We start from the raw sequence: 24168 nt of genomic DNA, 5'->3' as shown, positions 1-24168 counted from the left end.
GTGGCGGGACTTGGGGACAGGGAGCAGGTGTCGGGGTGCCATCCGCTGTCGTCCCCATCGCAGGCTGCCACCGTGGCCCCGTCCCTGTCCCCTGTCCCCCGCTCCATGGCGGCTCGGTGGTGGCCGGCCCTGCTGGCCGCCTGCCTGGCCCTGCGGCTGGGAGCAGGTGAGCCTGGGCTGGGGACACTGGGGACACTGGGGACATCGGGGACACCGGGCTGGGAGGGACCCGGAGGCCCGTGGGGTGGTGGACTGGGCCTTGGGGACCTTGGAGATGGAGCCCCCAAGGTTGGGGACACGAGGATGGGGACACCAGGGAGTGGGGACCCTGGGGATGGGGACCTGGTGGCAACCATGAGAGATGGGGACCCTGGAGATGGGGACACAAGGATGGGGGTCACCAGGGAGAGGGGACCCTGGAGATGGGGACTTGGGGGTGGCAACCACAAGAGATAGGGACCCTGGGGAGGAGGACACTAGGGAATGGAGACCCTGGAGGTGACAACCATGAAAGGTGAGGACCCAAGGGATGGGGACACTTGGGGTGACAACCCTGAGAGATGGAGACTCGGGAGACAGAGTCACCAGGGAGTGGGGACCCTAGACATGGGGACATGGGGGCTTTAAGGTATGGAGGCCTGAGAGTGGGGACATGGGGACCCCAAGGCGTGGAGACCTTTGGATGGGGTCATGGGATGTGGAGACCCCAAAGCTTGGAGACCTTTGGATGGTATCATGGGACGTGGGGACCCCAAGGCATGGGGACCTTTGGATGGGGTCATGGGATGTGGGGACCTTTGGATGGGGTCAAGGGATGTGGAGACCCCAAGGCATGGAGACCTTTGGATGGGATCATGGGACACAGGGACCCCAAGGCGTGGAGACCTTTGGACGGGGTCATGGGACGTGGGGACCTTCGGACGGGGTCATGGGACGTGGGGACCCCAAGGCGTGGGGACCTTTGGATGGGGTCATGGGACGTGGGGACCCCAAGGCGTGGAGACCTTTGGATGGGGTCATGGGACGTGGGGACCCCAAGGCTTGGAGACCTTCAGGTGGAGTCATGGGACGTGGGGACCCCAAGGCGTGGAGACCTTTGGATGGGGTCATGGGACGTGGGGGACCTTTGGATGGGGTCATGGGACACGGAGACCCCAGGGGTGTGGAGACCTTTGGATGGGGTCATGGGATGTGGGGACCACAGGGCGTGGGGACCCCAGGGCTTGGGGACCTTTGGATGGGGTCATGGGACGTGGGGACCCCAAGGCGTGAGGACCTTTGGATGGGGTCAATGGGACATGGGGACCTTTGGATGGGGTCATGGGACGTGGGGACCCCAAGGTGTGGGGACCTTTGGATGGGGTCATGGGACGTGGGGACCCCAAGGCGTGGGGACTTTGGATGGAGTGATGGGACGTGGGGACCCCAAGGCGTGGGGACCTTTGGATGGGGGTCATGGGATGTGGGGACCCCAAGGCTTGGAGGCCTTCAGGTGGAGTCATGGGACGTGGGGACCCCAAGGCGTGGGGACCTTTGGATGGGGTCATGGGACGTGGGGACCCCAAGGCTTGGAGACCTTTGGATGGGGTCATGGGACGTGGGGACCCCAAGGCGTGGAGACATTTGGATGGGGTCATGGGATGTGGGGACCCCAAGGCGTGGGGACCTTTGGATGGGTTCATGGGACACGGAGACCTTTGGATGGGGTCATGGGAACGTGGGGACCCCAAGGCGTGGGGACCTTTGGATGGGGTGATGGGACGTGGGGACCTTTGGATGGGGTCATGGGACGTGGGGACCCCAAGGCGTGGGGACCTTTGGATGGGGTCATGGGACATGGGGACCCCAAGGCTTGGAGACCTTTGGATGGGGTCATGGGACGTGGGGGACCTTTGGATGGGGTGATGGGACGTGGGGACCCCAAGGCGTGGGGACCCCGGGGAGGTGCCCCAGGGGCGTGTGGGCGCGTGTCCCCCCGGCTGACCCCGCGGGGTGGCAGCAGCGCAGGGTGACGGGTGCAGCGGCTTTGGGAACCTCTTCACGGAGATCGTGGAGAACAGCGCCCACGGGAGCCTGGTGGCCCGGCTGCCGGCGGGGGACGCGGGCAGCGCCGGGCTCCACCTCTGCCTGGTGGGCGCCGACGCCGCCTGGTTCTACCTGGACGGACGCAGCGTGAGGCTCAACGTCTCGGCCGGGCGCCCGCTGGACCGCGAGGTGATGCCACCACCCCCCACCACGGCATTTCCTCCAGCCGGGCCCATCCCGCATCCATCCATCCATCCCTCCATCCATCCCTCCATCCATCCCTCCAACCATCCTGTGTCCATCCTCCATCCATCAATCCTCTATCCATCTTCCCTCCATCCATCCTCCTTCCATCCATCCATCCTCCTTCCATCCATCCATCCATCCATCCATCCATCATCCATCCATCCATCCCACGTCCATCTTCCATCCATCAATCCTCCATCCATCCCATGTCCATCAATCCATCCTGTGTCCATCCTCCATGCATCCATCCTCCATCCATCCCATGTCCATCAATCCATCCTGTGTCCATCCTCCATGCATCCATCCTCCATCCATCCATCCATCCTGTGTCCATCTTCCATCCATCCATCCATCCATCCATCCATCCATCCATCCTGTGTGCATCTTCCTTCCATCCATCCATCCATCCATCCATCCATCCATCCCATGTTCATCTTCCATCCATCCTGTGTCCGTCCATCCATCCAACCCTCCATCCATCCTGTGTCCGTCCGTCCGTCCATCCAAACATCCATCCATCCATCCATCCATCCACCCACCCATCCATCCCACCTCCTGCCTGGGTCCATCCATCCTGTCTCCATCTATCCCCCTGGCTCCCTCCTGCATCCAACCATCCTGGATCCTTCTGGCTCCATCCTTCATTCACCCGTGTCCGTCCTCCATCCCTTGTGCATCCATCCACCTCCATCCTGGATCCACCTGGATCCATCCTCCATCTACCCATGTCCATCCTCCACCTCCAGCCTGGGTCTAACTGGCTGGCTCCATCCATCCATCCATCCTCCATCCACCTGTGTCCATCCATCCATCCTGTGTCCATCCTCCATGCATCAATCCTCCATCCATCCATCCATCCATCCATCCATCCATCCATCCATCCCTCCCTCCATCCATCCTGTGTCCATCCTCCATCCATCAATCATCCATCCATCCCATGTCCGTCCATCCATCCATCCATCCATCCATCCCCTGTCCATCCATCCTGTGTCCATCTTCCATCCATCAATCCCTCCATCCCTCCATCCATCCCTCCATCCCTCCTTCCATCCCTCCCTCCATCCCTCCCTCCATCCCTCCATCCCTCCCTCCATCCCTCCATCCATCCCTCCATCCATCCATCCCTCCCTCCATCCCTCCATCCATCCATCCATCCCTCCATCCATCCATCCCTCCCTCCCTCCCTCCCTCCATCCCTCCCTCCATCCCTCCATCCCTCCCTCCATCCCTCCCTCCCTCCATCCCTCCATCCCTCCATCCCTCCATCCCTCCCTCCATCCCTCCATCCATCCCTCCATCCCTCCCTCCATCCCTCCATCCCTCCATCCCTCCCTCCATCCCTCCATCCCTCCATCCCTCCATCCATCCCTCCATCCCTCCCTCCATCCCTCCATCCCTCCATCCCTCCATCCATCCCTCCATCCATCCATCCCTCCATCCCTCCCTCCATCCCTCCATCCCTCCATCCCTCCCTCCATCCCTCCATCCCTCCATCCCTCCCTCCATCCCTCCATCCCTCCCTCCCTCCATCCCTCCCTCCATCCCTCCATCCCTCCCTCCATCCCTCCCTCCATCCCTCCCTCCATCCCTCCATCCCTCCATCCCTCCCTCCATCCCTCCATCCCTCCATCCCTCCATCCCTCCCTCCATCCCTCCATCCCTCCATCCCTCCATCCCTCCATCCCTCCATCCATCCCTCCCTCCATCCCTCCATCCCTCCATCCCTCCCTCCATCCCTCCATCCCTCCCTCCATCCCTCCATCCATCCCTCCATCCATCCATCCCTCCCTCCATCCCTCCCTCCATCCCTCCATCCCTCCATCCATCCATCCATCCCTCCATCCCTCCATCCATCCCATGTTCATCTTCCATCCATCCCGTGTCCGTCCATCCCTCCATCCCTCCATCCCTCCATCCATCCCTCCCTCCATCCCTCCATCCCTCCATCCCTCCATCCCTCCCTCCATCCCTCCATCCATCCCTCCATCCCTCCATCCCTCCATCCATCCATCCCTCCCTCCATCCCTCCCTCCATCCCTCCATCCCTCCATCCATCCCATGTTCATCTTCCATCCATCCCGTGTCTGTCCATCCCTCCATCCCTCCATCCAGCGTCCATCCTACGTCCATCCACCCACTCGTGTCCACCCCGTGTCCCTCCTGGACCCTCCCACCCCCCGATGTCCCTGTGGGTCCCCCACGTGCCGACGCTGACCCCATGACCCCTGCAGGAGCTGGAGTCCCCGGTGCTGATGGTGGCCCTGACGTGCGCCGAGGACGGCTTCTCCCCGGTAGGGCCGGCGGGTCCCGGGGGTGGCGGGATCTCCGAGGGGCTCGGTCCCACCCGCGTCCCCCCCATGGCAGGTGGAGTTCCGCATCATCGTCCAGGTCCTCAACGAGAACGACAACCGGCCCCGCTTCCCGGGAGCCTCCGACATCACCCACAACATCAGCGAGGTGCCCGGAGGGGACACGGGGGGACAGGGATGGGATGGGCACCAGGACAGGGATGGACACCAGGACAGGGATGGGGATGGACACCAGGACGAGGATGGGGATGGACACAAGGACAGGGATGGACACCAGGATGGGGACGTGGATGGACACTAGGACAGGGATGGGGATGGACACCAGGATGGGGATGGGGATGGGGATGGACACCAGGATGGGGATGGGGATGGGCACCAGGATAGGGATGGGGATGGACACCAGGAGAGGGATGGGGATGGACACCAGGAGAGGGATGGGGATGGACACCAGGAGAGGGATGGGGATGGGCACCAGGAGAGGGATGGACACCAGGACAGGGATGGGGATGGACACCAGGATGGAGATGGGGATGGACACCAGGATGGGGATGGGGATGGACACCAGGAGAGGGATGGGGATGGACACCAGGATGGGGATGGGGATGGACACCAGGATGGGGATGGGGATGGAAACCAGGATGGGGATGGACACCAGGAGAGGGATGGGGATGGACACCAGGATGGGGATGGGGATGGACACCAGGATGGGGATGGGGATGGAAACCAGGATGGGGATGGACACCAGGAGAGGGATGGGGATGGACACCAGGATAGAGATGGGGATGGACACCAGGAGAGGGATGGACACCAGGACGGGGATGGACACCAGGGTGGGGATGGACCCCAGGATGGGGATGGACACCAGGAGAGGGATGGGGATGGACACCAGGATGGGGATGGGGATGGACACCAGGATGGGGATGGACACCAGGAGAGGGATGGGGATGGACACCAGGAGAGGGATGGGGATGGACACCAGGATGGGGATGGGGATGGACACCAGGAGAGGGATGGGGATGGACACCAGGATGGGGATGGACACCAGGATGGGGATGGACACCAGGAGAGGGATGGGGATGGACACCAGGATGGGGATGGGGATGGACACCAGGATGGGGATGGGGATGGAAACCAGGATGGGGATGGACACCAGGAGAGGGATGGGGATGGACACCAGGATAGAGATGGGGATGGACACCAGGAGAGGGATGGACACCAGGAGAGGGATGGGGATGGACACCAGGATGGGGATGGACACCAGGAGAGGGATGGGGATGGACACCAGGATGGGGATGGGGATAGACACCAGGATGGGGATAGACACCAGGATGGGGATGGACACCAGGATGGGGATGGGAATGGACACCAGGATGGGGATGGGGATGGACACCAGGAGAGGGATGGGGATGGACCCCAGGATAGAGATGGGGATGGACACCAGGAGAGGGATGGAGATGGACCCCAGGAGGGGGATGGGGATGGACACCAGGATGGGGATGGACACTAGGAGAGGGATGGGGATGGACACTAGGACAGGGATGGGGATGGACACCAGGATAGGAGGGTCGTGAGTGTGAATTGGGCATGGGGACAGGAATGGGGACACTCAAGAGGGATGATAGCACCAGGATGGGATGGAGGCACCCATGGAGGGTCTGGGGACACCTGTGGAGGACATGGGGTGACCCGGAGGGATGGGGTCACCAGGATGGGATGGGGGCACCATGGGAGGTCTGGGGACACCCACGGAGGATGTGAAATCACCCATGGAGGACATGGGGTCACCAGGAGGGACAGGGTCACCAGGAAGGTCTGGGGTCACCAAGAGGGGCAGAGTCACCAGGAGGGTCTGGGGTCAGCAGGAGGGTCTGGGTTCCCCAGGAGGATCTGGGGTCATCAGCAGGGTCTGGGGTCCCCAGGGGGGTCTGGAGCCACCAGGAGGGTCTGGGGTCACCAAGAGGGACAGGGTCACCAGTAGGGATGGGGTCATCAGGAGGTTCTGGGGTCACCAAGAAGGATGGGGTCACCAGGTGGGATGGGTCACCAAGAGGGTCTGGGGTCACCAAGAAGGACAGGATCACCAGGAGGGATGGGGTCAACAGGAGGGACGGGGTCAGCAGGAGGGTCTGGGGTCACCAGCTGGGACGGGGTCACCAGGAGGTTTTGGGGTGACCAGGAGGGTTGGGGTGACCAGGAGGGTCTGGGGTCACCAGGAGGGTCTGGGGTCACCAAGAGGGTCTGGGGTCATCAGGAGAGTCTGGGGTCACCAAGAAGGACGGGGTCACCAAGAGGGACGGGGTCACCAGGAGGGTCTGGGGTCACCAAGAAGGACGGGGTCACCAGGTGGGATGGGGTGACCCGGAGGGTTGGGGTGACCAGGAGGGTGTGGGGTCATCAGGAGGGTCTGGGGTCACCAGGAGGGACAGGGTCACCGAGAGGGACAGGGTCACCAGAAGGGATGGGGTCATCAGGAGGGTCTGGGGTCACCAAGAAGGATGGGGTCATCAGAAGGGTCTGGGGTCACCAAGAAGGATGGGGTCATCAGAAGGGTCTGGGGTCACCAAGAGGGACAGGGTCATCAGGAGGGTCTGGGGTCACCAAGAGGGACAGGGTCATCAGGAGGGTCTGGGGTGACCAAGTGGGATGGGGTCACCAGGATGGGATGGGGCCACCATGGAGGACACAGAATCCCCCATGGAAGACATGGGGCCACCAGGATGGGACGGGGTCACCCAGCGGTTGTGTGGTCCCCGGGTGGGTCTGGGGTCCCCGGGAGGACCCTGCTGGGTGGTGACGCGGGCGTCCCAGCTGGCGGCCGTGCACTCGGTGGTGTTCAGCACGCAGGCGGAGGACGCGGACGGGGACACGCTGATGTACGTCATCGACACGGCCTCGGTGAGCGCGGGGACACGGGGGGCTTGGGGACCTTCTGGGGGGGTCTAGGGCCACCTAACCCCCACCCCCCACCCCAAAAAATCTTGTCCCCAGCCCGACGCCCGATTCTTCCGCATCGACCTCCCCAACAGCGGGAAGGTGGTTCTGGCTCGCGCCCTCGACTTCGAGAGCCGCCAGCACCTGGAGGTCGTGGTCACCGCCGTGGTGAGAGCCCCCGCGTCCGTCTGTCCGTCCCCGTGTCCCTCTGTCCGTCCCTGTGCCACCTCCCCCCCGTGTCCCTCTGTCCATCCCTGTGTCACCTCCATCCCCGCGTCCCTCTGTCCGTCCCCGTGTCCCTCTGTCCGTCCCCGTGTCCCTCTATCCATCCCTGTGTCACCTCCCCCCCCGTGTCCCTCTGTCCGTCCCCGTGTCCCTCTGTCCATCCCCGTTTCCCTCTGTCCATCCCTGTGCCACCTCCATCCCCGCGTCCCTCTGTCCGTCCCTGTGTCACCTCCCCTCGCTGTCCCTCTGTCCATCCCTGTGTCACCTCCATCCCCGCGTCCCTCTGTCCGTCCCCGTGTCCCTCTGTCCGTCCCCGTGTCCCTCTATCCATCCCTGTGTCACCTCCCCCCCCGTGTCCCTCTGTCCATCCCTGTGTCCCTCTGTCCGTCCCTGTGTCACCTCCCCCCCCGTGTCCCTCTGTCCATCCCTGTGTCACCTCCACACCGTGTCCCTCTGTCCATCCCTGTGTCACCTCCCCCCATGTCCCTCTGTCCATCCCCGTGTCCCTCTGTCCGTCCCTGTGTCACCTCCCCCGTGTCCCTCTGTCCATCCCTGTGTCCCTCTGTCCATCCCTGTGCCACCTCCATCCCCGTGTCCCTCTGTCCATCCCCATGTCCCTCTGTCCATCCCTGTGCCACCTCCCCCCCGTGTCCCTCCGTCACCCCTGTCACCCTGTCACCTCCTGTCCGTGTGTCCATCCCTGTGTCCATGTGCCCGTGTTTCCCCATGTCCGTGTGTCTGTCCATTTGTCCATGTGTCCCCGTGTCCGTGTGTCCATGTCCATGTGTCCGTGTCCCCATGTCCGTGTGTCTGTCCCCGTCCCCCCAGGAGATGGACACCCAGGAGCAGTTCAGTGCCTCGGCCCGTGTCCGTGTGTCTGTCCGTGTGTCCATGTCTATGTGTCCGTGTGTCTGTGTCCGTGTGTCTGTGTCCGTGTGTCCGTGTCCCTGTGTCCGTGTGTCTGTCCGTGTCCCCGTGTCCGTGTGTCTGTCCGTGTCCGTGTGTCCCTGTGTCCGTGTGTCTGTCCGTGTCCGTGTGTCCGTGTCCCCATGTCCGTGTGTCTGTCCGCCCCCAGGAGATGGCCACCCAGGAGCGGTTCAGCGCCTTGGCCTGTGTCCGTGCGTCCACGTCCGTGTGTCTGTCTGTGTCCGTGTGTCCATGTCTGTGCGTCTGTCCATGTCCATGTGTCCGTGTCCCCATGTCCGTGTGTCTGTCCATGTCCATGTGTCCATGTCCATGTGTCCGTGTCCCCATGTCCGTGTGTCTGTCCGTATATCCGTGTCCCCATGTCCGTGTCCCCGTGTCCATGTGTCCGTGTCCCCATGTCCGTGTGTCTGTCCGTGTCCCCCCCCCAGGAGATGGCCACCCAGGAGCGGTTCAGCGCCTCGACCCGTGTCCGTGTGTCTGTCCGTGTCCCCATGTCCATGTCCGTGTGTCCGTGTCCCCACGTCCATGTGTCTGTCCGTGTCCGTGTGTCCGTGTCCCCATGTCCGTGTCCCCGTGTCCGTGTGTCCGTGTCCCCATGTCCGTGTGTCTGTCCCCCCCCAGGAGATGGCCACCCAGGAGCGGTTCAGCGCCTTGGCCTGTGTCCGTGCGTCCATGTCCGTGTGTCTGTCCGTGTCCGTGTGTCCATGTCCGTGTGTCTGTCCATGTGTCTGTGTGTCCGTGTGTCTGTCCGTGTCCGTGTGTCCATGTCCGTGTGTCTGTCCATGTGTCTGTGTGTCCGTGTGTCCATGTCCGTCTGTCTGTGTCCGTGTCCCCGTGTCCGTGTGTCCGTGTCCCCACGTCCGTGTGTCTGTCTGTGTCCCCGTGTCCGTGTGTCCGTGTCCCCATGTCCGTGTGTCTGTCCGTGTCCCCATGTCCGTGTCCGTGTGTCCGTGTCCCCACGTCCGTGTGTCTGTCTGTGTCCCCATGTCCGTGTGTCCGTGTCCCCACGTCCGTGTGTCTGTCCGTGTCCCCATGTCCGTGTCCGTCTGTCCGTGTCCCTGTGTCCGTGTGTCTGTCCGTATGTCCGTGTCCGTGTGTCCGTGTCCCCATGTCCATGTGTCTGTCCGTGTCCGTCTGTCCGTGTCCATGTGTCCGTGTCCCCACGTCCGTGTGTCTGTCCATGTCCCCACGTCCGTGTCCGTGTGTCTGTCCGTGTCCCCATGTCCGTGTGTCTGTCCGTGTCCCCCCCAGGAGATGGCCACCCAGGAGCGGTTCAGCGCCTCGGCCCGCGTGCGGGTCAATGTCCTGGACGGCGATGACCAGGCCCCCCGCTTCCTGCCCTGCACCCCCAGGGCCCATCGCGGGGTCACCGTCTGCACCAGCCCCGTCTACACCGCCAACGTCACCGAGGGGGAGCTCGGGGTACGGGGACACGGGGGGACACGGGGGGACACGGGGACGTGGGGACGTGGGGGGATATGGGGGGATATGGGGACATGGGGGGACATGGGGACATGGGGGGAGATGGGGATATGGGGGGACATGGGGGGACATGGGGGGACATGGGGACATGGGGGGATATGGGGGGATATGGGGATATGGGGACATGGGAGGATATGGGGACATGGGGGGATATGGGGACATGGGGACATGGGGGGATATGGGGGGATATGGGGACCTGGGGGGATATGGGGGGACATGGGGATATGGGGACATGGGGACATGGGGGGATATGGGGACATGGGGACATGGGGGGATATGGGGGGATATGGGGGGATATGGGGACATGGGGGGACATGGGGGGATATGGGGGGATATGGGGGGACATGGGGACATGGGGACATGGGGGGACATGGGGGGACATGGGGACATGGGGGGACATGGGGATATGGGGGGATATGGGGGGACATGGGGGGACATGGGGACATGGGGATATGGGGACATGGGGGGACATGGGAGGACATGGGGGGATATGGGGGGACATGGGGATATGGGGGGATATGGGGGGATATGGGGGGATATGGGGACATGGGGACATGGGGACATGGGGGGACATGGGGACACGGGGACATGGGGACATGGGGACATGGGGGGACATGGGGACATGGGGGGACATGGGGGGACATGGAGGGATATGGGGGGACACGGGGGGACATGGGGACATGGGGGGACATGGAGGGATATGGGGGGACACGGGGGGACATGGGGACATGGGGGGGCGTGGGGACATGGGGGGGACACAGGGGGACACACGAGGGTCTGAGGTGACGTGTCCCACCCAGGGGGGACCCCTGCACTTCAGCCCCAGCTCCATCTACGCCGAGGACGGGGACAGAGGCCTGAGGGCCCCCATCACCTACTCCCTGCTGGCAGGTACGGACACACGGACACGGACACACGGACACGGGGGGCTGGGACGGATGGACATGGGCCAGGAGGGACAGATGGACACGGGGGGCAGGGACAGATGGACATGGGGGGCACGGACAGATGGACATGGGGGGGCAGGGACAGATGGACACGGGTGGGGAGGGACAGATGGACATGGGGGGCTGGGACAGATGGACATGGGGGGCAGGGACAGATGGACATGGGGGGCACGGACAGATGGACACAGGTGGGGAGGGACAGATGGACACGGGGGGCAGGGACAGATGGACACGGGGGGCTGGGACAGATGGACATGGGGGGCAGGGACACATGGACACGGGTGGGCTGGGACAGATGGACACGGGGGGCTGGGACAGATGGACATGGGGGGCTGGGACAGATGGACATGGGGGGCTGGGACAGATGGACACAGGGGGCAGGGACAGATGGACACGGGGGGCAGGGACAGATGGACACGGGTGGGCAGGGACAGATGGACATGGGGGGCTGGGACAGATGGACATGGGGGGACAGGGACAGATGGACACGGGTGGGGAGGGACAGATGGACATGGGGGGGCAGGGACAGATGGACACGGGTGGGGAGGGACAGATGGACATAGGTGGGCAGGGACAGATGGACACGGGTGGGCAGGGACAGATGGACATGGGGGGGCAGGGACAGATGGACATGGGTGGGCACGGACAGATGGACACAGGTGGGCAGGGACAGATGGACATGGGGGGCAGGTTTGGGGGATGATGAGGGGTTTGGGGGGGCTGTGGGAGTGAGAGGGGAGTCTGGGGGGGGTCCCAGGGAATCTGGGGGGGCTGTGGGGGGGTTGGGGGGTCCCAGGGTGGTTTGGGGGGGTCCCCACGCCCCCCACCACCACCCCCCAGGGCACGAGAGCAGCCGGTTCCACATCGACAACCGCACTGGGGCCGTCTCGCTGCTGCGGGCGGTGGAGAGCAGGGGCCGGACCCCCAGCATCAGCCTCAGCGTCATGGTGAGACTGGGGGGCACTGGGAGGGACTGGGGAGGGAGTGGGGAGAAACTGGGGTGCACTGGGAGGGACTAGAGGGGACTTGGGGGGACTGGGGAGGGACTGGAGGGCACTGGGAGGGACTGGGGAGCAACTGGAGGGCATTGGGAGGGACTGGGGAGGGACTGGGAGGGACTGGGAGGGACTGGGAGGGAATGGGGAGGGACTGGGAGGGACTGGAGGGGGACTGAGGAGAAACTGGGGTGCACTGGGAGGGACTAGGGAGGAACTGGGGGCACTGGGGGGGGACTGGGAGGGACTGGGAGGGTCTGAGAGGGACTGGGGAGCAACTGGAGGGCATTGGGAGGGACTGGGGAGCAACTGGAGGGCACTGGGAGGGACTGGGGAGGGACTGAGGAGAAACTGGAGGGCATTGGGAGGGACTGGGGAGGGACTGGGATGGACTGGGAGGCAATAGGGAGGGACTGGGGAGCAAGTGGAGGGCACTGGGGGGGACTGGGAAGGACTGGGAGGGACTGGGGAGCAACTGGAGGGCATTGGGAGAGACTGGGGAGGGACTGGGGAGGGACTGGGAGGGACTGGGGAGGAAATGGGGAGGGGCTGGGGGCAGTGGGGAGGGATTGGGGGGCACTGGGAGGGAACTGGGAGGGACTGGGAGGGACTGGGGAGCAAGTGGAGGGCACTGGGAGGGACTGGAGAGGGACTGAGGAAAAACTGGGGTGCACTGGGAGGCAATAGGGAGGAACTGGGGAGGGACTGGGGAGGAACTGGGGGCAGTGGGGGGGACTGGGAGGTAATGGGAGGGAATGGGGAGGGGCTGGGGGCAGTGGGGAGGGATTGGGGAGCACGAGGAGGGGACTGGGAGGGAACTGGGAGGGACTGGGGGCAACTGGGAGGGACTAGAGGGGACTTGGGGGGACTGGGGAGCAACTGGAGGGCATTGGGAGGGACAGGGGAGGGACTGGGAGGGACTGGGAGGGACTGGGAGGGACTGGGAGGGACTGGGGTGGACTGGGGAGCAACAGGGGATGGACTGGGAGGGACTGGGGAGGGACTGGGAGGCACTGGGGGGTGCACTGGGGACGATCTGGTGGGCATTGGGAGGCACTGGGGGGACTGGGAGGGAATGGGAGGCGCTGGTGGGGACGGGGAAGGAACTGGGAAGGACTGGGGGGCACTGCAGGCAGCACCCATGGGTGCGGGTGTTGGTGCAGCAGCAGGTGTAGCTGCAGCAGGTGTTGGTGCAGCAGGTGTAGCTGTAGAGGGTGTTTCAGCAGGTGTAGCTGCACTGGGTGTAGCAGCAGAGGGTGTTGCAGCAGCAGGTGTAGCTGCAGTGGGTGTAGCTGCAGCAGGTGTTTCAGTGGGTGTTGCAGCAGCAGGTGTAGCTGCACCAGGTGTAGCTGCAGCAGGTGTTGATGCAGCGGGTGTTGTAGCAGCAGGTCTTGATGCAGCAGGTGTAGCTGCAGCAGGTGTTGTAGCTGCAGCGGGTGTTGTAGCTGCAGCGGGTGTAGCTGCAGCGGGTGTTTCAGCAGGTGTAGCTGCAGCAGGTGTTGCTGCACCAGGTGTAGCTGCAGCAGGTGTTGCAGCAGCAGGTGTAGCTGCACCAGGTGTAGCTGCAGTGGGTGTTTCAGCAGCAGGTGTAGCTGCAGCGGGTGTAGCTGCACCAGGTGTAGCTGCAGCGGGTGTTGCAGCAGCAGGTGTTGCAGCAGCAGGTGTAGCTGCAGCAGGTGTAGCTGCACCAGGTGTAGCTGCAGCGGGTGTTGCAGCAGCAGGTGTTGCTGCACCAGGTGTAGCTGCAGCAGGTGTTGCAGCAGCAGGTGTAGCTGCAGCAGGTGTAGCTGCACCAGGTGTAGCTGCAGCAGGTGTTGCAGCAGCAGGTGTAGCTGCAGCGGGTGTAGCTGCAGCGGGTGTTGCAGCAGCGGGTGTAGCTGCAGCGGGTGTAGCTGCACCAGGTGTAGCTGCAGCAGGTGTTGCAGCAGCAGGTGTAGCTGCAGCAGGTGTAGCTGCAGCAGGTGTAGCTGCAGCAGGTGTAGCTGCAGCAGGTGTAGCTGCAGCGGGTGTAGCTGCAGCGGGTGTTGCAGCAGCAGGTGTAGCTGCAGCAGGTGTAGCTGCACCAGGTGTAGCTGCAGCAGGTGTTTCAGTGGGTGTTGCAGCAGCAGGTGTAGCTGCAGCGGGTGTTTCAGCAGTGGGTGTTGCTGCACCGGGTGTAGCTGCACCAGGTGTAGCTGCAGCGGGTGTAGCTGCAGCAGGTGTTGATGCAGCGGGTGTTGTAGCAGCATGTCTTGATGCAGCAGGTGTTGGTGCAGCGGGTGTTGGTGCAGCAGGTGTTGCAGCAGCGGGTGTAGCTGCAGCGGGTGTTGCTGCACCAGGTGTAGCTGCAGCGGGTGTTTCAACAGCGGGTGTAGCTGCAGCAGGTGTTGCAGCAGCAGGTGTTGCTGCACCAGGTGTAGCTGCAGCGGGTGTTGCTGCACCAGCTGTAGCTGCAGCAGGTGTTGCAGCAGCAGGTGTAGCTGCACCAGGTGTAGCTGCAGCAGGTGTAGCTGCACCAGGTGTAGCTGCAGCAGGTGTTGCAGCAGCAGGTGTAGCTGCAGCGGGTGTTTCAGCAGCAGGTGTAGCTGCAGCGGGTGTTGCAGCAGCAGGTGTTGCAGCAGCAGGTGTAGCTGCAGCAGGTGTAGCTGCACCAGGTGTAGCTGCAGCGGGTGTTGCAGCAGCAGGTGTTGCTGCACCAGGTGTAGCTGCAGCAGGTGTTGCAGCAGCAGGTGTAGCTGCAGCGGGTGTAGCTGCAGCGGGTGTTGCAGCAGCGGGTGTAGCTGCAGCGGGTGTAGCTGCACCAGGTGTAGCTGCAGCAGGTGTTGCAGCAGCAGGTGTAGCTGCAGCAGGTGTAGCTGCACCAGGTGTAGCTGCAGCAGGTGTAGCTGCACCAGGTGTAGCTGCAGCAGGTGTAGCTGCAGCAGGTGTAGCTGCACCAGGTGTAGCTGCAGCGGGTGTTTCAGTGGGTGTTGCAGCAGCGGGTGTAGCTGCAGCAGGTGTTTCAGCAGTGGGTGTTGCTGCACCAGGTGTAGCTGCACCAGGTGTAGCTGCAGCGGGTGTCGCAGCGGGTGCTGATTGGGCGTCCGCGCCCCGTGCCGCAGGCGTCGCAGCTGAACGACGCGTCCAAGTTCGCGGTGACGCAGGCCCTGGTGCGGGTGTTGGCCCCCAACCGGCACCCCCCGCGCTTCCCCTTCTCCCGCTATCGAGCCTTCGTCCCCGCCGGCGCCCGCGAGGCCGCCCTGCTCCTCACCTTCGGCGGCCGCGTCCTCGCCCTGCGCGTCACCGACCACGACTTCCCCGAGGTGCCAGGCGGGGATGCGGGCACGCGGGGAGCAGGGCATGCAGGGTGGGATGCAGGGATGCAGGGATGCAGGGATGCAGGGATGAGGGGTGGGATGCAGGGATGAGAGGATGAGGGGTGGGATGCAGGGATGCAGTGAGGGATGCAGGGATGAGGGGTGGGATGCAGGGATGCAGGGATGAGGGGTGGGATGCAGGGATGCAGGGATGAGAGGATGAGGAGTGGGATGCAGAGATGAGGGGTGGGATCAGGGATGAGAGGTTGAGGGATGGGATGCAGGGATGCAGTGAGGGATGCAGGGATGAGGGGTTGAGGCGTGGGATGCAGGGATACAAGGATGCAGGGATACAAGGATGCAGGGATGAGGGGTGGGATGCAGGGATGCAGGGATGCAGGGATGAGGGGTGGGATGCAGGGATGCAGTGAGGGATGCAGGGATGAGAGGTTGAGGGGTGGGATGCAGAGATGAGGGGTGAGATGCAGGGATGAGAGGATGAGGAGTGGGATGCAGGGACGAGGGGTGGGATGCAGGGATGTGGGATGGGATGCAGGGATGCAGTGAGGGATGCAGGGATGAGGGGTGGGATGCAGGGATGCGGGGATGAGGGCAGGGAGGCAAGGAGGGATAGGGGGGTGTAGGCAGGGATGAGGGGATGAGGGCAGGGATGTAGGGGTGCAGGGGAGCTGCGGGGGTGCAGGGGGAGCTGCAGGGGTTTCAGGGAGCTGCAGGGGTTTCGGGGTCTGCAGGAGGAGCTGCAGGGGTGCAGGGGGGCTCTGGAGGGGTGCAGGGGAGCTCTGGAGGGGTGCAGAGGGGCTCTGGAGGGGTGCAGGGGGAGCTGCAGGGGTGCAGAGGGGCTCTGGAGGGGTGCAGGGGGAGCTGCAGGGGTGAAGGGGGGCTCTGGAGGGGTGCAGGGGGAGCTGCAGGGGTGCAGAGGACCTCTGGAGGGGTGCAGGGGGAGCTGTAGGGGTGCAGGAGGAGCTGCAGGGGTTTTGGGGGGCTCTGGAGGGGTGCAGGGGGAGCTGTAGGGGTGCAGGAGGAACTCTAGGGGTGCAGAGGGACCTGGAGGGGTGCAGGGGGAGCTGCAGGGCTTTCGGGGGGCTCTGGAGGGGTGCAGGGGACCTGGAGGGGTGCAGGGGAAGCTGCAGGAGTGCAGGAGGAGCTGCAGGGGAGCTGCAGGGGTTTCAGGGGGCTTTGGAGGGGTGCAGGGGGAGCTGTAGGGGTGCAAGAGGAGCTGCAGGGGTGCAGGGGGGCTCTGGAGGGGTGCAGGGGAGCTCTGGAGGGGTGCAGAGGGGCTCTGGAGGGGTGCAGGGGGAGCTGCAGGAGTGCAGGGGGGCTCTGGAGGGGTGCAGGGGACCTGGAGGGGTGCAGGAGGAGCTGTAGGGGTGCAGGAGGAGCTGCAAGGGTGCAGGGGGAGCTGCAGGGGTTTGGGGGGGCTGTAGGGAAGCTGCAGGGGTTTTGGGGGGCTGCAGGGGAGCTGCAGGGGTTTGGGGGGGCTGCAGGGGTTTGGGGGGGCTGCAGGGGAGATGCAGGGGTTTCGGGGGGCTGTAGGGGTGCAGGGGGAGCTGCAGGGTTTTCAGGGGCTGCAGGGGGTTTGGGGAGCTCTGGAGGGGTGCAGGAGGAGCTGCAGGGTTTTCAGGGGCTGCAGGGGGTTTGGGGGGCTCTGGAGGGGTGCAGGAGGAGCTGCAGGGGTTTTGGGGGGCTCTGCGGGGGTTTGGGGTGCGGCGGGCACTGACGGCGGCCCCCCAGGCGCTGAACCCCCAGGTGCGGTTCAGCCTCCCCCCCGCGCAGCGCCAGCTCTTCCAGGTGATGCCCAACGGGCTCCTGGTCGCCCGCGCGGACCGACTGCAGCCCGGGCAGCAGCACCGCATCCAGGTGGGAGACGGAACGCGGCACTGGGGGCACTGGGAGGGACTGGGAGGGACTGGGAGGGCACTGGGAGGGCACTGGGAGGGACTGGGAGGCACTGGGAGGGCACTGGGAGGGCACTGGGAGGGACTGGAGGGCACTGGGAGGCACTGGGAGGGACTGGAGAGGAACTGGGGGGCACTGGGAGGAACTGGAGGGCACTGGGAGGCACTGGGAGGGCACTGGGAGGGACTGGAGAGGAACTGGGGGGCACTGGGAGGAACTGGAGGGCACTGGGAGGCACTGGGAGGGCACTGGGAGGGACTGGAGAGGAACTGGGGGGCACTGGGAGGGCACTGGGAGGGACTGGAGGGCACTGGGAGGGCACTGGGAGGGACTGGAGAGGAACTGGGGGGCACTGGGAGGAACTGGAGGGCACTGGGAGGCACTGGGAGGGCACTGGGAGGGACTGGAGAGGAACTGGGGGGCACTGGGAGGAACTGGAGAGGAACTTGGGGGCACTATAGGGCACTGGAGAGGAACTAGGGGGCACTGGGAGGAACTGGGGGGCACTGGGAGGAACTGGGGGGCACTGGGAGGGCAATAGGGAGGGACTAGGGAGGAACTGGAGGGCACTGGAAGGCACTGGAGAGGAACTAGGGGGCACTGGAAGGAACTGGAGAGGAACTGGAGGGCACTATAGGGCACTGGAGAGTAACTAGGGGGCACTGGGAGGAACTGGGAGGCACTGGAGAGGAACTGGAGGGCACTGGGAGGAACTGGGAGGGCACTAGGAGGGACTAGAGAGGAACTGGGGGCACTGGAGAGGAACTGGGGGCACTAGGAGGCACTGGAGAGGAACGGGGAGGCACTGGAGAGGAACTGGGGAGCACTGGGACAGAGCTAGGAGGGACTGGAGAGGAACTGGAGGGCACTGAGAGGAACTGGGGGGCACTGGGAGGAATTGAGTGGCACTGGAGAGGAACTGGAGGGCACTGGGAGGAACTGGAGAGGAACTGGAGGGCACTATATGGCACTGGAGAGGAACTGGGGGGCACAGGGACAGAGCTAGGAGGGACTGGAGAGGAACTGGAGGGCACTGGGAGGAACTGGAGAGGAACTGGGAGGCACTGGAGAGGAACTGGGGGACACTGGGAGGAACTGGAGAGGAACTGGAGGGCACTATAGGGCACTGGAGAGGAACTGGGGGGCACTGGGAGGAAGTGGGAGGAACTGGAGGGGACTGGGAGGGCATTAGAAGGGACTAGAGAGGAACTGGAGAGCACTGGAGAGGAATTGGGGGGCACTGTGAGGAACTGGGGGCACTACGAGGCACTGGGGAGGAACTGGAGGGCACTGGAGGAACTGGGTGGCACTGGAGAGGAATTGGATGGCACTGGGAGGATCTGGGGGGCACTGGGAGGGCACTAGGAGGGACTGGAGGGGAACTGGGAGGCACTGGGAGGAACTGGGAGGCACTGGAGAGAAACTGGGGGACACTGGGAGGGCACTAGGAGGGACTGGTGAGGAACGGGGGGGACACTGAGAGGAACTGGAGAGGAACTTGGGGGCACTATAGGGCACTGGAGAGGAACTAGGGGGCACTGGGAGGAACTGGGTGGCACTGGAGAGGAACTGGGAGGGCACTGGGAGGAACTGGGAGGGCACTAGGAGGGACTGGAGAGGAACTGGGGGGCACTGGGGGCACTGGGAGGGCACTGGAGAGGAACTGGAGGGTGCTATAGGGCACTGGAGAGGAACCAGGGGGCACTGGGAGGCACTGGAGAGGAACTAGGGGGCACTGGGAGGAACTGAGTGGCACTGGAGAGGAACTGGGAGGAACTGGGGGGGACTGGGAGGGCACTAGGAGGGACTAGGGAGGAACTAGAGGGCACTGGGGAGGAACTGGAGGGCACTGGGAGGAACTGGGGGGCACTGGAGAGGAACTGGGGGGCACTGGGAGGAACTGGGAGGAACTGGGAGGGCACTAGGAGGGACTGGAGAGGAACTGGAGGTCACTGGGAGGAACTGGGAGGAACTGGGAGGGCACTAGGAGGGACTGGAGAGGAACTGCGGGGCACTGGAGAGGAACTGGGGGACACTGGGAGGGCACTAGGAGGGACTGGTGAGGAATGGGGGGGCACTGGGAGGAACTGGAGAGGAACTTGGGGGCACTATAGGGCACTGGAGAGGAACTAGGGGGCACTGGGAGGAACTGGGTGGCACTGGAGAGGAACTGGAGGGCACTGGGAAGAACTGGAGAGGATCTGGCGGGCACTCTAGGGCGCTGGAGAGGAACTAGGGTGCCCTAGGAGGCACTTGGAGAGGAACTGGGAGGCACTGGAGAGGAACTGGGTGGCACTGGGACAGCGCTAGGAGGGACTGGAGAGGAACTGGAGGGCACTGGGAGGGCACTAGGAGGGACTGGAGAGGAACTGGAGGGCACTATAGGGCACTGGAGAGGAACTGGGGGGCACTGGAACAGCACTAGGAGGGACTGGAGAGGGACTGGAGGGCACTGGGTGGAACTGGGAGGGTGCTAGGACGGACTGGACAGGAACTGGGGGGCACTGGGAGGAACTGGGGGGCACTAGGAGGCACTGGAGAGGATCTGGGAGGCACTGTGGAGGAACTAGGGTGCACTGGAGGGCACTGGGAGGGCAGCGTGAGTCACTGGGAGGCACTGGGAGGCACTGGGAGGGAACTGGTGGGCACTGTAGGGCACTGGGAGGCACTGGGGAGGAACCAGGAGGCACTGGGAGCACTGGGGGGCACTGGAGAGGCACTGGGAGTGCTGGAAGCACTGGTGGTACTGGGAGCACTGGGCGCACTGGGAGCACTGGGAGCACTGGGAGCACTGGGAGCTCTGGGAGCACTGGGAGCACTGGGAGCACTGGGAGCACTGGGCGCAGGTGCTGGCGCGGGACGAGGAGTCGGGGGAGACGACGAACACCACGGTGGAGCTGGAGGTGCTGCGGCCCGGGCAGGCGGGTACGGCACCCCCACACTGGGACCCCCCAATATCCAGGGACCCCCCAAACGGGACCCCCCAATACCCAGGCACCCCCACACTGGGACCCCCCAATACCCAGCGACCCCCACACTGGGACCCCCCAGTACCCAGGGACCCCCACAATGGGACCCCCCAGTATCCAGGGACCCCCCAAACGGGACCCCCCAATACCCAGGCACCCCCACACTGGGACCCCCTAATACCCAGCGACCCCCACACTGGGACCCCCCAATATCCAGCGACCCCCACACTGGGACCCCCCAATGCCCCAGGCACCCCCACACTGGGACCCCCCAATACCCAGGCACCCCCACACTGGGACCCCCTAATACCCAGTGACCCCCACACTGGGCCCCCCCAATACCCAGGGACCCCCACAATGGGACCCCCCAATATCCAGGCACCCCCACAATGGGACCCCCCAATACCCAGCGACCCCCACACTGGGACCCCCCAATACCCAGGGATCCCCACAGTGGGACCCCCCAAAGCCCCAGGCACCCCCACACTGGGACCCCACCAATACCCAGGGACCCCCACATTGGAACCCCCAAAGCCCCAGGCACCCCCACAATGGGACCACCCCAATACCCAGGGACCCCCACACTGAGATCCCCCAAAGCCTCAGGCACCCCCACACTGGGACCCCCTAATACCCAGGCACCCCCACACTGGGACCCCCCAATATCCAGGGACCCCCAAACGGGACCCCCCAATACCCAGGCACCCCCACACTGAGACGCCCCAATACCCAGGGAACCCTGAACAGGACCCCCCCAAAGCCCCAGGGACCCCCAAGATGGGGACCCCCAGAATGGGGACCCCCCAGGTTGGGACCTGGGTATTGGGGTCCCCCCCATGGTATTTGTGACCCCTCTGGGATTTTGGGGTCCCCTCTGGGTATTGGGGTCCCCCCTGGCTTTTCAGGTCCCCCGCCTGGGTTTTGGGGTCCCCTCTGGGTATTGGGGTCCCCCCATGGTATTAGTGACCCCTCTGGGATTTTGGGGTCCCCTCTGGGTATTGGGGTCCCCCCATGGTATTAGTGACCCCTCTGGGATTTTGGGGTCCCCTCTGGGTATTGGGGTCCCCCCATGGTATTAGTGACCCCCCTGGCTTTTGGGTCCCCCACCGGGTTTTGGGGTCCCCTCTGGGTATTGGGGTCCCCCCCATGGTATTTGTGACCCCCCTGGGATTTGGGGTCCCCCTCGGGTATTGGGATCCCATCTCCAGTTTTGAGGTCCCCCCATGGTATTAGTGACCCCCCCTGGCTTTTGGGGTCCCCTCTGGGTATTGGTGCCCCCCTCCCTGGCTTTTGGGCCTCCCCCCGGGTTTTGGGGTCCCCCCATGGTATTAGTGACCCCCCTTGGGGTTTTGGGGTCCCCCCCTTGGCTTTTGGGGTCCCCTCTGGGTATTGGTGCCCCCTCCCTGGCTTTTGGGCCCCCCCCGGGTTTTGGGGTCCCCTATGGTATTAGTGCCCCCCCCTTGGGTTTTGGGGTCCCCTCTGGGTATTGGTGCTCCCTCCCTGGGTTTTGGGGTCCCCCCCCTGGTTTTGGGGCCCCCCTATGGTATTAGTGCCCCCCCCTTGGGTTTTGGGGTCCCCTCTGGGTATTGGTGCCCCCTCCCTGGGTTTTGGGGTCCCCCCTGGGTTTTGGGGGTCCCCCTATGGTATTGGTGCCCCCTCCCCTGGGTTTTGGGGTCCCCCCCCTGGGTTTTGGGGTCCCCTCTGGGTATTGGGGTCCCCCTATGGTATTAGTGCCCCCCCCCTTGGGTTTTGGGGTCCCCTCTGGGTATTAGTGCCCCCCCGGGCTTTGGGGTCCACCCCTGGCTTTTGGGGTCCCCCTATGGTATTAGTGCCCCCCCTGGGTTTTGGGGTCCCCCCCTGGCTTTTTGGGGTCCCCCTATGGTATTAGTGCCCCCCCCTTGGGTTTTGGGGTCCCCTCTGGGTATTAGTGCCCCCTCCCTGGGTTTTGGGGTCCCCCCCCTGGGTTTTGGGGGTCCCCTCTGGGTATTGGTGCCCCCTCCCTGGGTTTTTGGGGTCCCCCCCCTTGGCTTTTAGGGTCCCCTCTGGGTATTGGTGCCCCCCCCCTGGGTTTTGGGGTCCCCCCCGGGTTTTGGGGTCCCCCTATGGTATTAGTGTCCCCCCTTGGGTTTTTGGGGTCCCCCCCTGGCTTTTGGGGTCCCCCTATGGTATTAGTGCCCCCCCCTTGGGTTTTGGGGTCCCCTCTGGGGTATTGGGGTCCCCCTATGGTATTAGTGCCCCCCCTTGGGGTTTTGGGGTCCCCCGGGGGTTCCCTGACGCCCCCCCCCAGCGCCGCAGGAGCCGTCGGAGTCGGGGCCCGGCGCTGGGGCTGGGGGCGCTGGGGGCGCTGGGGGCGCTGGGAGCACTGGGAGCACTGGGAGCACTGGGAGCGGCCGCCCTGGGCCTCGTCCTGCGCGCCCGGAGCCGGCGACAGCGGCAGCGCCAGGGGGGGGGCCCGGCCGCCCTGCCCAACGAGAAGCACCCCAACGTGGTAGGGGCCCCCCAAAAACCCCCCGACCCCCCCTGCACCCCAAAACCCCGCACCCCAAAACCCCCTGACCCCCCAAAACCCTGCACCCTCACAACCCTGAGCCCCAATAGGATAGGGCCCCCCCCAAAACCTTGACCACCCTGCACCCCAAAATCCTGCACCCCAAAACCCCCTGACCCCCCAAAACCCCCTGCACCCCCAAAACCCTGCACCCCACAACCCTGCGCCCCAATGGGATAGGGTCCCCCCAAAACCCTGACCACCCCTGCACCCCACAACCCTGCACCCAACGTGGTAGGGACCCCCCAAAACCCCTCTGACCCCCCTGCATCCCAAAACCCCCGCACCCCAAAACCCCCTGCACCCCCAAAACCCTGCACCCCACAACCCTGTGCCCCAATGGGATAGGGCCCCCCCAAAACCCTCACCCCCCCTGCACCCCAAAATCCTGCACCCCTAGGTGGTAGGGACACCCCAAAACCCCTGCACCCCAAAACCCCCTGACCCCCAAAACCCTGCAGCTCACAACCCTGTGCCCCAATGGGATAGGGCCCCCCCAAAACCCTCACCCCCTTGCACCCCAAAACTCTGCACCCCAGCGTGGTAGGGGCCCCGCAAAACCCCCTGCACCCCAAAACCCTGCACCCCAAAACCCCCTGCACCCCCAAAACCATGCACCCCACAACCCTGCACCCCAATGGGATAGGACCCCCCCAAAACCATGAACCCCTGCACCCCAAAACTCTGCACCCCAAGGTGGTAGGGACACCCCGAAACCCCTGCACCCCAAAACCCCGCACCCCAAAACCCCCCTGACCCCCAAAACCCTGCACCCCACAACCCTTCGCCCCAAAGGGATAGGGCCCCCACAAAACCCTCACCCCCTTGCACCCCAAAACTCTGCACCCCTAGGTGGTAGGGGCCCCCCAAACCCCCTGCACCCCAAAACCCTGCACCCCAAAACCCCCTGCACCCCCAAAAACCCTGCATCCCCCAGGTGGTAGGGGCCCCCAAAACCCTGCATCCCCAGGTGGTAGGGGCCCCCCAAAACCCCTGACCCCCTCTGAACCCCCAAACCCCAATGTGGTAGGGGCCCCCCAAAACCTCCTGAACCCCAAAACCCTGCATCCCCAGGTGGTAGGGGCCCCCCAAAACCCCTCTGAACTCCCCTGACCCCCCCCAGCACCCCAAAACCCCCCCCCATACCCCCAGATCTGGGGGGCTGGCAAAGTGTCCCCCCCCCGTGCCTCAGTTTCCCTACTGACTCCCCCCCCCTCTTTTTTTCCTCCCCCCCCACAGAGCCTGAGGTGGTTCCAGCCGGTGAGTGGGGGGTGTCCCCCCCCCCCCAAAGGGGGATGTGGGGGGGGTCTGGGAGGTGGGGGGGGGGGAGATCTAGGGGCTAGCGGGTGTCTGGGGGGTCCTGGGTGCTGGG

The 24168-nt window shown here is 64.5% G+C and overlaps 3 protein-coding genes across 3 annotated transcripts; 2 read left to right on the top strand and 1 right to left on the bottom strand.

Annotated features, from left to right (window-relative positions):
- Positions 1 to 71: 71 nt before the first annotated feature.
- On the top strand, positions 72 to 24056 carry LOC138735267 (cadherin-related family member 5-like; the record flags this gene model as incomplete). The annotated part of the gene is made up of 14 exons (XM_069883170.1): positions 72 to 166; positions 2000 to 2214; positions 4503 to 4562; positions 4636 to 4728; positions 7389 to 7475; positions 7569 to 7679; positions 9915 to 10085; positions 10946 to 11036; positions 11933 to 12039; positions 15168 to 15368; positions 17115 to 17240; positions 20126 to 20204; positions 22536 to 22736; positions 24036 to 24056. Coding segments are annotated over exons 1-14 (1624 nt in total), but the record flags the coding sequence as incomplete, so codon positions are not given.
- LOC138735266 (putative keratin-associated protein 4-16) lies at positions 8217 to 9416 on the top strand (the record flags this gene model as incomplete). Its single annotated transcript, XM_069883169.1, has 3 exons — positions 8217 to 8520; positions 8586 to 8755; positions 9285 to 9416. Coding segments are annotated over exons 1-3 (606 nt in total), but the record flags the coding sequence as incomplete, so codon positions are not given.
- Positions 18014 to 20120, bottom strand: LOC138735264 (merozoite surface protein CMZ-8-like; the record flags this gene model as incomplete). The annotated part of the gene is made up of 2 exons (XM_069883168.1): positions 18014 to 18157; positions 19929 to 20120. Coding segments are annotated over 2 exons (336 nt in total), but the record flags the coding sequence as incomplete, so codon positions are not given.
- Positions 24057 to 24168: the final 112 nt, after the last annotated feature.

The sequence above is a fragment of the Phaenicophaeus curvirostris genome, unplaced genomic scaffold (genome assembly GCF_032191515.1).
Source record: "Phaenicophaeus curvirostris isolate KB17595 unplaced genomic scaffold, BPBGC_Pcur_1.0 scaffold_636, whole genome shotgun sequence".
Lineage (NCBI taxonomy): Eukaryota > Metazoa > Chordata > Aves > Cuculiformes > Cuculidae > Phaenicophaeus > Phaenicophaeus curvirostris.
The sequence above is the reverse complement of the archived record's forward strand: the minus strand, read 5'-3'. Positions and strand labels throughout refer to the sequence as shown.